This window comes from Plasmodium chabaudi, assembly GCF_900002335.3.
Source record: "Plasmodium chabaudi chabaudi strain AS genome assembly, chromosome: 7".
In the NCBI taxonomy this organism is placed as follows: domain Eukaryota; phylum Apicomplexa; class Aconoidasida; order Haemosporida; family Plasmodiidae; genus Plasmodium; species Plasmodium chabaudi.
The window spans coordinates 475,535-490,401 of NC_030107.2; the positions used below are offsets into that span (position 1 = coordinate 475,535).

Consider the following 14,867-nt stretch of genomic DNA (forward strand, 5'->3'; position numbering starts at 1 on the left):
GCAGCTTAAGAAAAGTGAGAGAAAATAAGAATTTTTTTTTTAAATAATATTTATATTAGGAAGTTTCTTTTCTCGTGCCCTAAGAATGCATCATTTTAGTTATAAATATGTAGAAAATATATATATGTGCAAAGGTACTATAAATGCACGTGTGTATATCCCATCCTACCAAAGAGAGGAAATATAATATACATATGAATTATACAACGCATCTAAGCACATATACATATAGATAAAAATGGCAAATAATGATATTTCGGGAAATATACAAAATGAAAAAGCATACCTCTTGGATATTCTAAAAGAAAACGACTGTGAAAGCTTAGAAGAATTACGAAATTTAATAAACTTTTTAAATAATGAAAATAAAAGATTGCATTCATTGAACATCGAAAATTTAAAAAGGATAAATATTTTAAGTGTCAGAATAAACCATTTAGAAAATTTAACGAAAGACAATGGTCAATATTATGAATGTGAAAATAACTATAAATACAAATATATAGAATTACTAAGAACAATTAATATCATCAAAAACTATGCGGTAAGAATAAATAAAAGAGAGCAATATATGTGTTGTTTTTTTTATTAATTCATCATATTTTCTTTATTCCCTTTTATGTTTTTTAGAAAGATAAGGAAAATGAATACAACGAAATGGCTAGAGAACACAAAAAATATTCAACTTTTTTTTTTTTAAACTTAAATAAAATTATAGATTCAACAATTACCCAAAACAATGATAATAATCTCAGCAGTTTGGATGTTCTTTTGCCCACATTAAATAATTACACTAAAAATAATGAAAGAAATTATTCCCATGATAAGACAAAAATGAATAGATTACATTCATCACCCAATTCCTATCATCATAGTTTTAAAAATTTTGACAACTATTGGCAATATCTTAGTGTAAATGATAATAATAGGATGGGAAATGCTGAGAATGTTGTTAATAAGAATTATGAAAATTTAGACCACATCGAGTGTAGTACATACAAAGAAAGTCGTAAATCCTCAAAAGGTGAAACAAAAAAAACAACGAAAAAGAAATCTGAAAAAAATATAAATGACGACATAACATATCATTTGCAAAATCGTGAATGTTCTAATGAAATAAAATTAAAAAATAAAGTACATTCCAGTTCGCATAGTTCATTTCATAAAAACTTAGAGAGGAATGATGAGAAAGAAATATATAATACAAAATTTGAAAAAATAAAAAGTTTACGTGAATCTTATAAAAACACTGATAATAAGCTAATAAGTTCTGTGGACAGCATAAAAAAAAAGAAAAAGAAAAAAACTTTGGAACCAGAAAATCAGATAAACAAAATGGTAAACTATAATTATGAGATAAAAAATATAGATATTGAAAATACTAGAAAGGAAGATATTGTTGCATCTGAAAACGATTTAATTAAAGACATAAAGCCACCAAAAGAAAACATAATCAGCATTTTAAACAAAAAAAATAATATTACTCCAATCAAACATATAGGAGACCTTACACCAAAATATGTTAAATATAACACACTTCACCGTGAAATTGTGAACCCTCGTCAACGATATTCTCGGCAAAAATCAAGATCAATAGATCATATTGTTTGCTTATAATGCATTCAGTTATTTATTATTAATTATATTAGTTATCAATAATACTATATGTGTGCAATTTCCTTTAAATTTTGTTGTTATGCATAACAAATTATGATACCGTTTTCATTATTAATACTTTTCTAGTAAAAATAGGAATCTTTCCCACAAAAAAAAATACACTATTAAATAGCCTTATATATGCATATAATATTGTTATATTTTTTTGTTTTGTTTAAGTTTCTATTTTTCTCTTTAAGTTTATGAATATTTATATCGTGTATATAATTAAATTCATGATATATCGATGTCACATTTATAATTATGTTTACATTTTTATTACACATGCTATTAAAATTTCAAGTCCAATGGTATTAATTAAAAAATTTTTGATAAATAAATAAAATTAGCTTCATCGCGATTTTATTTTATCTTTTTCAAACGATGCTTATTTATTAATATTATATTATTATTTTTTATTTTATATGCTAATGTTTTGGAAATCAACTTTCATATGAATTATATTGATAAAGATACTATTTTTTTTAGCCTTTAAATAAAAATATATTATAATTCTCACACCATATAAAGAAATAAAAAAATAAATATATATAATAATGTTTTATCGTTTTCCCATTTTTTCTCATATATTTTTGTATAGCTAGTTTCTTTTTCCATATCCTTAATTTATCACCATAGTTAATATATATTTTTTCATTGTTTTGAGAAAACCAAAACAGGGGTATATTCCCATAAATAATAAATAAAATTTAATTAAAGAAGCTTTTTTATAGACAATATATTTTTTAATCAAAATGTGAAATGCTGAATTTTATAAAATGGTTAATTGCCTATTTCATTTTAGTCCAAACAACTGCTTTTAGTATCAAGGAGAGGCATAGTCGCTATTTATTTTTAAATAACTACAACCCGATTTTCAAAAAGAGAGTAACACAAAATAATATAAACAATTTTCATCGTTTAAATTTAAAAAAGAGATTAGATCCAAATAACAAATATACAGTATTAAAAAGGCATGAAGCTAAGATTCAAAGAAATTTAAAAAGGAAATATCTTATTGAAAAATACAAAGAAAAACGGGCATTGCTAAAAAAATATATATCAGAAGCCTCATCTCCTATTGAATATGTTTATTGGAAGTACAAACTATCTTCCTTGCCAAGGGATTCATGCCCTGTCCGATATAGGAACCGATGTGCAATTACCGGTAACACATAATCAATGTATTTTTACAAATTGTTTACACATTATACGAATATGTATACATAAAACGCACACTCGTTTGTATGTTGTTGTCCATATGTATATGGTATATATTTAAATCTTTTCCCAATCAAATTTTAAGCTGCATAAACATGAAACATAATATTTTTTTTTAAGGACGAGCAAGAGGATATTATAAATTTTTTGGCCTGTGTAGGCATCAAGCACGGGCTTTAATCCAAAAAATGTTTTTCCCAGGTTTTGTTAAAGCAAGTTGGTAGTATTTTATTCATACCCCCTTTTAAAAGATATGTTAAATTACCAAATTTAAATAAAATTAAAAACTGCTACATATATGATTTATTTTTTTTTTTGTTCACTTTTATAAACAAATTTATTATTTCACACATTATGCTTATGTATTTATGCATGTATATTTGTTTAAGTATAAATATATGAAACATTAAAATCGATGGGCTATGAATATGCATTTGCTTATAAAATTTCCCAACATTTGTGTATATATATTTTTTTAAATGTAAAACAATTTTTACGACCCAAGCATGCATATACATACGTATGCACATTTATTTAAAACCTAAATAAAATAAAAATACCTATTAAAATTATCACTATATTTGTCCATACATCAAAACATGTTTAACATTTCTATAACATTTTAATGGCGTTACATAAACGTACAAATTTTATAACAATGAAACCCTGAGAATTACCATTTTCCGCAATAAAATCCGAAGGTGAAAATTTGATATATAAATTATTATATAAATATGTATATGGTCATATGCAACAATTTCCACATGCGTATATACATATATACTCTATATATTTACAATGCGTGGAATTGTACTTTATATTTCTCATATATAGAGAATTGAATATTTTTATTTTTTTTAATTTCTAAAATCTATATTCATCAATATATAACTATGTGCAAATATATGTTATATATCCACTTTATTTTATAACAGTAAACTTGAAAAAAATTGAATAAAATATCGTCGATTTAAACTACAATTTTGGGGGCACTCCTTTATGGTTGTTATCCTTTAATATTTTTTTTTAATTATATTAATTTTTTTCCGTTTTAAATAATTTTTTATTACAAATGTCATAATAACATATTAAATGTGTTCCCCAATTCTTTTTTTTTTCTCCCCTTTTTTTTAACGAATAAAATGTTAAAATGCTAAAAACTTTTAATATATTAAAGCGTAATACGCAGCTACTCAAAAGTGAAGTTCGATTTTATAGTTCTAAAAAAAATAAAGTAGAAAAAAAAAAAGAAAATAAATATAACTTGTGGAGATGGGGATGCTCAGGTGATGGTTTATTTTCTTCAATACAAGCGGGAGAAAAATATCCATTTCCCGAAAAAATTCGAAATTTTGAAAATAAACAAATTAATAAGTTATCAGCGGGTTGTAATCATGCAGCTTTCATAGTTGATGGAAAAATTTATACATATGGATTAAATGATAAAGGCCAATTAGGTAGAACATTATCAAATGAAGGGGGGAAAGAAAGCAAAATTTCTTTAACGCCTGAAGAAATAGAATTAGATGATAAAAGTATAAAATTTAAAGATGTGTGTTGTGGATATAAACATACACTGGCTGTTGATGAAAATAATGATTTATATAGTTGGGGATGGGGTGGTAATTTTTTTAAAGGCGCTAGTGGATTAGGACAAGGAAATAAAAATAATTTAATGAAACCAAAAAAAATAGAAGCATTTAATAATGATAATTCTGAATTTATAAATATATGTTGTGGTGAACAACATAGTTTAGCTTTAACAAAGAGTGGAAAAGTCTATGGATGTGGGAAGGGAGAATTTGGTAGATTAGGTAAAGGAAATCATGGAGATCAATTATTTTTTGAAGAAATTGATTATTTTGTTAATAATAATATTATTATTAAAGATATAGCATGTGGTAACAGCTTTTCAGCGGCTTTATCAAATAATGGTGAAGTATATGTTTGGGGAAGAAATGATTATGGGCAATTGGGTATTGAAAATAGTATAGGAGATTTATATTCACATGAAGTTTATCCAAATAAAGTTAAATATTTTGAAATTGAAAATATTAAAATAAAATTAATTGCATGTGGAGATAATCATATGATTGCTTGTTCAGAAAGTAACATTATTTATTTTTGGGGTTCAAGAGCATGGCTAGAACCTAAAGCTATTACTCTTAATCCAAAATATCAAAATAGCTTAATAAAAAAAAATATTGATAAAGTACAAGCAGGTGGAAACAGCTACTATTATTCTATGCTACTTTCAGACAATAAATTATATTCATGGGGAAAATATAATTCTTCATGCTTAGCTTTAGGGGACAAAAAAAATCACAACGAGCCTACACTTGTTGACCCAGAGTTATTTGATAATGAAATTATTTGTGATATATCATGTGGCCATGGAAGAGTCTTGGCTAAAACACTAGCCAATGCTTAAGAAAAATATCATAGTACAACAAATAAATGTGCATGATAATAATATGTATAAGTAATACCCTTAATGCTTATAGTTGCAAAAGCGAGCAAACCGGCATAATATATTTTTACAATATGCGCTTCATATTATAAGTTAAATTACTTATTACTGTGTATTATGTGATTAGTATAATATGCCCAGACGCGCTTGTCAAATATATATATTTTTAGTATTCTATAAATATCCAATTTTGAAATAATATTTATTTTTGTTTATTATTTTTTTTAAATATATATAATGGTGTGCATAAGAATGGAATAAAGAAGAAATAATTTGATTTTTTTAAATACATGTTTACATTATTTTTTGTTTACTCCTCTTTTACGTCTATTATATAATAATTTAAATGAATCAAACCTAATTAATTTTTTATTCGTTTTTTATTTATAAATGCCTATCCAAATACATATGCATAGAGCATGCAAAGATTCCTCTATGTAGTGTAATATGATGAGGTAATGGTTATTTTTTTCAAGAAATGTTTGAACTTTTCAAACACAGCGATTTACTAAGACAGTGGCAACTATATCTCAAACAATAAAAAGAATAAACCATTGATCACCATGCTTTTTTATTTTATTTGTTTATTTTTTACAATTGAAAGAATACAATTAAAATGATGCAACATATACTTTATATGTATCTTTCCATATGCTTAAGTGGAAAACTGATTTTAAGATACACTCCTTAGTATACTATATTTACATTATTTATGGCATCAATTAATATTTTTTTATTTTTGCTAAAACAATATTTCTAATACAACAAAGAAAAATAATATCACAGGATTGGTATCATTTATTATTTTTTTTAAAAGATATAATTAAAAAACATCATTTTATATATTTTTATAATACAGGAATACGTAATGAATATTTTATATTTACGCTCATCTCATTTTTATAGCACATTATATATCCATAAGCATATTGCATAATATATACATATGAATAAAAAAATAAATAAAACATTATGGTCTCAATAATAATACAGGAATAAATAAATTAATTTTTATGAATTTATTATAATTTATATATTTTTTTCATTTCAATTTGATATAATATAAATATTTTTTACCTTTTTATGTATGTAATGCGCAAACAAAGCCTTACCAAATATCGCATAAAATATGTTTGTGGCTTGTCGTAATTCGGAAAAGAAAACTTTTCAAACAAAATTACAATATACTTTTTTATGCATTATATATATATTATTATAAAATATTGACTACTTCATTTTATCAAATCATGATGATATAAATTATCAGTAATTAATTTGTAGATGCATTCTTAAGAGATTAAGATAGTATAATAAATCAATAGTCTTTTAAATTCATTAAAATCATAAGTTACAAACCAAATAATATAATAGAAGGTCGAGAAAGCCAAGTAGAAACAAAAACTATGTTGAACAAGTATTCCCCTTTGGGTTTCACAAAAAAATAAACCATTGTGCGCATTTATTTATTAACTACTTATATCATTTATAAAGCATAACATTTTAATTAAATAGAATAAGTAAATAATATATATATGCAAAAATAAATTCACATTACAGAAAGAATAATTGTAATGATATATTGATGGCTAAATGGATATAAACATATATGAATATAGAATCTCGAAGTGGGCTAAATAAGAACAATTGTGAATACGGGATATTATATATTCTGCTAGCATTTTTGTCATAATCATTATACTTTTTTTTATAGCATCCTTTCATTCCATATTTATCAGATATAAAATAAAACATACAAAAATAACAGTTTAGCCACTTCTCTTAGCTAACTCATATAACGAAGTATTACTATTACATAATTGGTTATTTTATATTTAAAATGGATGCTAACACCGCCACCACCCCTGCTCCTGGAGGGCAAGGGCAAAACGCAAATGGAAATGAAAATCAAAGAGTTCCATTTTTTCAGAAAATAATATCAATCATTGTTCAAATGCTAATAATGCACACAATTATGAATTTTATGTCTGGTGGGAAAAATAAAGTAGACCCAAAAAATGAGTCTGGAAATATTAATAACTTAGTATTACGAAACAGTTTTGAAAATGATGATATATTTGATATATATGTATTTTTAAGTAATAATCATTCATTAGATTTTGAATATATACAAAAAAATAGTAAATTGATACAAATAAGAGAAAAGGAATTATATTCATATAAGCAATTTAGTAAATATGAAAAGTTTGAATATTCTTTTTATCTTGATGATACATGGAAAGGCGAAAAATATTTAAGTGTCATTGCTATTCCATTGCATTGTTATGATAAGCGTAATGAATCCTCATTATTAAAAAGCACAATAAAAAAAAGTTTTAAACAAAATATTTTAGTTGACAATATACCACTTACTGTTAAAAAAGAACCATATGAGGCTGACAAAAATGAAAAATATAATTTAATGAAAGATGATTATAAAGTTAAAAAAAAAAAGAAGAAAGAAGAATTTTATCATATAAAAAAAAGAATAGATATAAATATTGTACACGATTTATCAAAACATAGAGTTAGTGAATTTAATATACCTCAATTAAAAAATTGGAAAATTAATATAAATGCCCGCACATATACACCTCCACTTTTTTTGTCGGATTTTTGGTTAATTGAAAATGATTATTATGTATTAGATAATGAATTTTTTAAGGATAAAGAGAAGAGAGTGAATTATATTTCAGTATATGATCCATATATGATACGAAAAAATTATCATAAAAATAATAAGAAAAATGACCTATATGTATATCCTGATATGATTGAAAAAAATTCAGATGAAAATAAATTAATATCAATCGATATAAATTATGGAGTTTGTGGTTTTATGTATTATATGTTTGTAAAACAAATGGATGCGTCTATATTAATGATGGAAAAAAAACAATCTTTTTCACTTCAAAATTTATCAAATGTAACTGCCCATAAAGAAATAAATATGATGAAAAAAATTTTAATGACAACAAATATTTATATGCTAATATTTTCAGCGGTATTTATATTATTGCATACAATATTTTCATTTTTTGCTTTTAAAAATGATATGCAATTTTGGCATCAAAATGAATCAATGGAAGGTTTATCAGCACTTAGTGTTATTACTTCATTTGTTTGCGATATCATATTAGCATTATATTTATATGATTCAGAAGATACATCATGGTTATTATTGTTTGAGATGTTCTTAGGAGTTGCATTATCAGCATGGAAAGTAACTAAAGCAGTTAATGTTTCATTTAGTAAACAATATCCATATATTATTATGAAAGATAAAAAAAATTATACTGAATCCATGACTAAAAAATATGATAAAATTGCTGTTAAATATGTAGGAATTGTATTAATACCATGCTTTATTGGATATGCAATATATTCTCTTTTTTATAATAAATATAAATCATGGTATTCTTATATAATATCCGTTTTAGCTGGAACAGTTTATACCTTTGGTTTTATTATGATGACACCTCAATTATATATTAATTATAAACTTAAATCTGTTGAGCATTTACCATGGAAAGCATTAATTTATAAATCCTTAAATACATTTATTGATGATATTGCTTTCTTTTTAATTGATATGCCATGGATGCATAAGTTGTCATGCTTTCGTGACGATATAATATTCTTGTGTTACATATATCAAAGATGTATATATAGAGTGGACAAGAACAGAAAAAAAACACTTTTAAGTGAACAGAAAAATGAAAATGGCAATGATTCTACTCAACCTAATCAAATTCAAAACGGTGATTCAGACAAAAAAAATGATTAAATTCGATAGAGCATCAAAACCGATTCAGTTGGAAGAATTGGTTAATTGAATTCCTTGATTGAAGAGTCAAAAAGATGAAATTATTTTTTCTTTTATTCGCAAATTTTTAAAGGTGGTGTAATAAATTACGGGATTACAACTATACAATTACAGAAACAATACACAAAAATACGCATTTTTGTTTCAGTGGGATAAATTATAAGTATATGCAAGAACAATATATGCGTGTGCATATATGCGTCATGAGATGCATATCTTATTATTACAAAATTCGTCAGCTTATTTATTATTATTATATTTTCTTTTTTTTGTTATTATTATAGTAACCATTACTTATACATATGGAATTATAAAATTTATTGCATACCTCATTTCAAGTATTTGTATAACCACAGCTATTTTCCAGAAATCATCAAGGGAAAGATAAAAACGACACTATATCTCATTTGATAAATTTTAGAAATTGTTTGTCCTATTATGCTAACAAGATTAATCATATATTTATTATATACTGCGCCTTATAACATTAGCTCTGAAATTTGCTTATATTTCCTTCATAGTATTATGCTTATCTTCACTAGTTCAATATTCTTATCGTTACTACTATTATGGGGAAATTAATTTTTTTAAGCACAGTCATATGTGTCATAATTTCATATATTAAAGAATTTTACAATTTTTTATTAGTTCATTATCCAACTTTTATGTTTATAGTTATTTTCATTTTTTTTAATTATATTTATAATTTTATATAATTATGTTAAATTATATGCTACATGTATTTTAATGTGTTACTACTGTCATACTTGCTGCTATTATTTGACTATTGCATTTTTTTTATGTACCAAAAACTATTAAAGAAAAAAAACACAATTTATATTATTCGTAAATACTTATATATATCACTAAAACATTTCTAAAAAATATAAATATCAATAAAACTGGAAAATGAGCAACCGTGATATTTCACCAAATAAGAACAGACATTGTTGTAAACTTGTGGAAAAAACATACTACATTTTCCTTTATATATAAATTTCCTGCTACCTATGTACTAACTATATATTGTACATATATAATGATTAATGAAAAACTAATTTGCTGATCAACCTGTTTATGCCTTAACAGTGTACCACATAATAATTTCGTATCTGATTTTATACCAACAATTTTAATACTATATATGTGGAATTAAAAGAATATTGCAAGATTATGAAAAAAATACAATTAAATTTTACACATAGAAAGACAATATCTATGTATGAACATATTAATATATAATAAATAATCAAACTATATTTATATATATGCATAAATAAGTAAAAATATATATGTGTAAGCAAAGCCGATTAGAACAATTGAAAAAAGAATATACACCCATAACACCAAAGTTGCTCATTTGACTTATTAACACCTTGAAATAATCAATTTAAAAATATAAATAATAGAAAATAAAAATAAATACCAAAAATTATATTTTTAATAATAATTTTAATATATAAACTATATTAATTGTTCCCCCATACGAGTAACAGTGTATCAGCAGTGATAGCCTGAGGGTGCACTTTTTGTGACTAAATGTATATGATGCATTTTTTATATATAAATATTTTTTTTGTAATACTATTAAAAATTATTACATAATTAATTTTTATTATATATTTTTTGTGGCATAAATCAATTGTTGTTTTCAACTGTGTAGCATTATGTGTATATATGCGCGTCGCATTTTGAATTTACTCTGTTGTATTGTATATTTTTACGCATTAAATTTGTAAATATATATTTTATATAGAATAGATTTTTATTTTATTTCATTATTTTATTTTATATTAATTTTTAATATAGTTTTGTCCTAATTAGCAGTATTATTTTTTCATTTATGTGCAATATAATTAATATGCGTCTTGTTTTCGTAAATGATCACACATGAAGTATATGTCGTATATAAAAAATGTAACACATACTCCTGTTAAGTAGCTAAAAACTAAATTTAAGTAAATTAAATTAATAGTAATATAATACCCATAAAGTAAATATACACATATACGAAAATATAAAATATATGCTCATATTACTTTTGTCATATTCCTTCAACATTTTTCCATATGCCGAATAAAAAAAAATGGATAACTCTTATATTATACAAAAAACAATAAATTATGATGAAATATGGAAGGAAGAAATTAATGAAGATAAAGGCAATAACAATCCTGATGAGGAAGAGACTTATATTCCTCATCATAACATTTTAGATTATACATTATTATATAAAAAATATAAAGAAAAAAACAATATTAAATATTATAATAAATTACCAGTAAATGCTTATAGATATCCACTAAAATATAAGGATGGATGTTTTGATGCTTTAAAACGAGAATTAATAAATGATCAAATTGATAAAGATGAATATAATTATTCAAATGATGATTTTACAAAACATAAAGAAAGAAAATTTATGAATAATTATGAAGGAAATTTGAGAATTTCGCTCCAACAAAATCCATTCGATGAAACAGCTACCAGTGATAATACTCAAGATGATAATGTAAACGAATTAGACAGAAATAAAAAAAAGTCATTACGAGAAAAGATATACGATGGAGAAGTCATCTTTTATGATGATTATATAGAGCAATTAGCCGCCAAAGATTATGAACGTTTTTTTAAGAAACCCTATGAAGTTAAAAAGATCGATGAAGGAGGTAAATATTATTTTTATGGAAAAAAATTGATTATGGATAAAAATGAAGATATCTATAGAAAGTATAATAATTATAATGATGAATATTTTATTAAAAAATTACAATTGTATGAAACAAAAAAGAAAAAAGACAATAAAAATTTGGAATATAAGATAAAAGAAAAACAGAAACAAAATCAAGAGAAAATATTAGAATTGGAATGCCAAAAATTAGATTATACAGATCGAAAGTTTATACAAGAAATAAAAGATGAGAATAAATCAAAAAATTTAAATATATATAAATTTTATAAAAATAATAAAAGTATATTTGAAAAAAAAATTCCAGATGTAATAAAAAAAGAATTATTATATGGGCACATTCCAGATATTATTTTACCAGCTAATGTCAGAAAAACGAAACATCCCCAAAATTGTACGGTTCCTTTAAGTAGTTTATATGCATATGCACAATACATTGATGATATGTTTAAGTGCCCATATATTTATACCGCTATAGATGCTGAATTAACAAAATATTGGAAAACTGATGACAATGAAATTATAAATAATATTAAATCAGAAAAAATAAAAAAATCTTATAAGCAAGATATATATGCTGTAAGCAAAGAGCAATTAGAAAAATATAGTAAGCTTAACAAGCCATATGATAATAACAAACATACAAATATTCAAGATATAATCTCAAGTTTTAATTCAAAATTACAAAAAAAAGAACGGAAAACTGAAACAGTTTGCAATGGAAGATATGTTATATAAGTAAAACCCACTATGTGCACATACAAAAACATATACAATCCTATGTTTATTAATTCGCAAAAATAGGATATATGAATAAGTAAAAAAATTTATAAATCAAAAAAATATAATTGTATGATGGGTATTTTATTAAAAATCAATTCATTTTGTTATTGTGTATTACACATATGCATATATAATTTTGAAATGTTCATGTATCATTTTTATATTGTTTTGGTTTGATAATACTTTTTGCTTTCATGATCATTATAAAAAAATATATTGTGATGAAAACACGTTTATGCTAATTATTCCGTTTCGATAGCTGCTTTTATCTTTAATATTAGCTGCACATACAAGTTATCCATAAACCACAATGTGCTAATAAGTAGTACATACTATTACTAGTAGAAATATCTTCTATAAAGTATTTTAAAACTTTATATATAGTAAATGAAAATATAAATGTAGCCATTATCTTTTTGACCACTGTTTCATTGCCCTTGACTTTTTTCGTCCTGGCATTTTTGGGAATTTTTGTCGCATGTCTTCATATAAAATATCATGCTGGTTTAATTCATCATGGATAAGGGGGCACGCATTTAGTAATGCTCTTCCAATTGCTAACCTAGCAGCTTTGGATTGACCACTAATACCCCCTCCTTTTAATTTTATAAATACATCATAAACACATGCTGTGTTTGTTAAATAAAATGGTTCTAATACATCCATTCTGTTATAAAAATATGGCCATCGAATATATAAATCTTCTTCATTATTTATTTTTATAATACCACTACCTCTTTTTAAATAAACATAGGCACATGACCTTTTGTTTGTTCCTATACCTTCTGATTCTTCTAACCATTCAAGATTATTATGAATAAAAGTCTTTATCCTTTTTTTGTTAAAATTTTCAAGAAAAAAATTATCTATAACATTATTATTCATTTTTTTTGCTTCGTCATTGTATTTATAATTTAAACTTTCTTCGGTTTCCTCTTCGATTTCTTTTTTTTTATCTGATTCTAGTTCTAACTCCTTGATTTTTTTATCAATTTCATCAATCTCATCGGCATCTTTATCTTTTCTCACATTTTCAAAAAAGTTATCAATAACAAACGGACTTTTGTCATTAGAAAATGGTGGAGATCTCATTATTATTCTTTGCACTTCGGTAGTTGTTTTAATACCCATTTCTTTAGATAAATACAATGCTTCGTCTAATGATAATATATAATCATTCTTTCTTTTTTTATTTAATTCATTTTGGGAGGAAGAAGTATTTACCCACCTATGCAAATTGCACATATATTTCCCCTTATCCGATTTTAATAGTATTTTCCCAATTTTTCCTACATACAACATGCTCATTGTGGTTGTATATATATTTATGTGCGTAGTATATACTTTTAATAATATATTTGTGACAAAGGGGGACACTAATATTACACTTAATGAAAAAAAACAGAGAGCTCTAAACTTTCACATTCTGTTGAGATAGCATATTATTTCCCTTTGTACAGAATAACATAATATATTATAAATACCAATACTCAAATACTTTTACCGTTATTTATTATTTATTTACATTTTTCTCATTTTAGAACATTATATATATAATTAATATGATTTATTTTTAATGAGAACATATTTCGTTTAATAGATTTTTCAATAATATAGCATCATTTATATATACTAAATTGTTACAAAATATATTGCTATATAATTTTTTTAATATTGCATTTTTTTATAAAAAATACGTGGATGTGTAAAATAAAAAATGTATATTCAAATTTTACAAAAAATTATATATTTTTTATTTTTATAAAATACATTATTATTTATATTGAAAAAAATGCATAAAAAGTATAAGAATAATTTAATTCATATTAAATTGTATATATAAATTAAAATTTATAATACAAAAATAGAAAAATAGTAAAAAGGGAATATATTTCATATAGGTACACTTTTGGTAGGGAGACAATTACATAGTGAATATTTTAAGTAATTAATTTCACCCCTTCTCGGCCTCTTGGCTAAGATCAATTTGTAGTACCTGTTCTTATCAGCGTGATAGCTGATATGGTCTCAATTGAGACCTTATCAATTTTCACATAAATTTTTAATAGGGGAAAGGATCATTTGAAGCTTGCTTCTTATAGCCTTTCGCGCGTTGCCTTACCCTAGCACTAATAGGTTTGTACAGTGCACCCTTAACAATTCTTAAAAATCAACATTTTGCATATTTCTGTGATAAAAAAAAAAATACAGCTATAAAAAAAAGC

General features: G+C 24.0%; 6 protein-coding genes and 1 non-coding gene across 7 annotated transcripts; 6 read left to right on the top strand and 1 right to left on the bottom strand.

The window, feature by feature from the left end:
- Window positions 1–238: 238 nt before the first annotated feature.
- Window positions 239–1,617, top strand: PCHAS_0712400 (conserved Plasmodium protein, unknown function; the record flags this gene model as incomplete). Its single annotated transcript, XM_016797652.1, has 2 exons — window positions 239–544; window positions 631–1,617. The coding sequence occupies 2 exons, from the start codon at window positions 239–241 to the stop codon at window positions 1,615–1,617; spliced, it is 1,293 nt and encodes a 430-aa protein (XP_016653584.1).
- Window positions 1,618–2,418: 801 nt separating this feature from the next.
- Window positions 2,419–3,101, top strand: PCHAS_0712500 (apicoplast ribosomal protein S14p/S29e precursor, putative; the record flags this gene model as incomplete). The annotated part of the gene is made up of 2 exons (XM_739073.1): window positions 2,419–2,824; window positions 2,998–3,101. 2 exons carry the CDS (start codon window positions 2,419–2,421, stop codon window positions 3,099–3,101), a joined length of 510 nt encoding a protein of 169 aa, XP_744166.1.
- Window positions 3,102–4,027: 926 nt separating this feature from the next.
- Window positions 4,028–5,308, top strand: PCHAS_0712600 (UVB-resistance protein UVR8 homologue, putative; the record flags this gene model as incomplete). Its single annotated transcript, XM_739072.1, has 1 exon — window positions 4,028–5,308. The coding sequence occupies one exon, from the start codon at window positions 4,028–4,030 to the stop codon at window positions 5,306–5,308; it is 1,281 nt and encodes a 426-aa protein (XP_744165.1).
- Window positions 5,309–7,184: 1,876 nt separating this feature from the next.
- PCHAS_0712700 (CLPTM1 domain-containing protein, putative) lies at window positions 7,185–9,131 on the top strand (the record flags this gene model as incomplete). The annotated part of the gene is made up of 1 exon (XM_735755.2): window positions 7,185–9,131. One exon carries the CDS (start codon window positions 7,185–7,187, stop codon window positions 9,129–9,131), a length of 1,947 nt encoding a protein of 648 aa, XP_740848.2.
- Window positions 9,132–11,256: 2,125 nt separating this feature from the next.
- On the top strand, window positions 11,257–12,597 carry PCHAS_0712800 (apical exonemal protein, putative; the record flags this gene model as incomplete). Its single annotated transcript, XM_739631.2, has 1 exon — window positions 11,257–12,597. One exon carries the CDS (start codon window positions 11,257–11,259, stop codon window positions 12,595–12,597), a length of 1,341 nt encoding a protein of 446 aa, XP_744724.2.
- A 453-nt stretch (window positions 12,598–13,050) lies between these two features.
- On the bottom strand, window positions 13,051–13,950 carry PCHAS_0712900 (mitochondrial ribosomal protein S9 precursor, putative; the record flags this gene model as incomplete). The annotated part of the gene is made up of 1 exon (XM_739630.2): window positions 13,051–13,950. The coding sequence occupies one exon, from the start codon at window positions 13,948–13,950 to the stop codon at window positions 13,051–13,053; it is 900 nt and encodes a 299-aa protein (XP_744723.2).
- Window positions 13,951–14,597: 647 nt separating this feature from the next.
- On the top strand, window positions 14,598–14,798 carry PCHAS_0712950. Its single transcript, XR_001678623.1, has one exon. It is a non-coding gene; the product is annotated as a U2 spliceosomal RNA (small nuclear RNA).
- The last annotated feature ends 69 nt before the right edge of the window (window positions 14,799–14,867 follow it).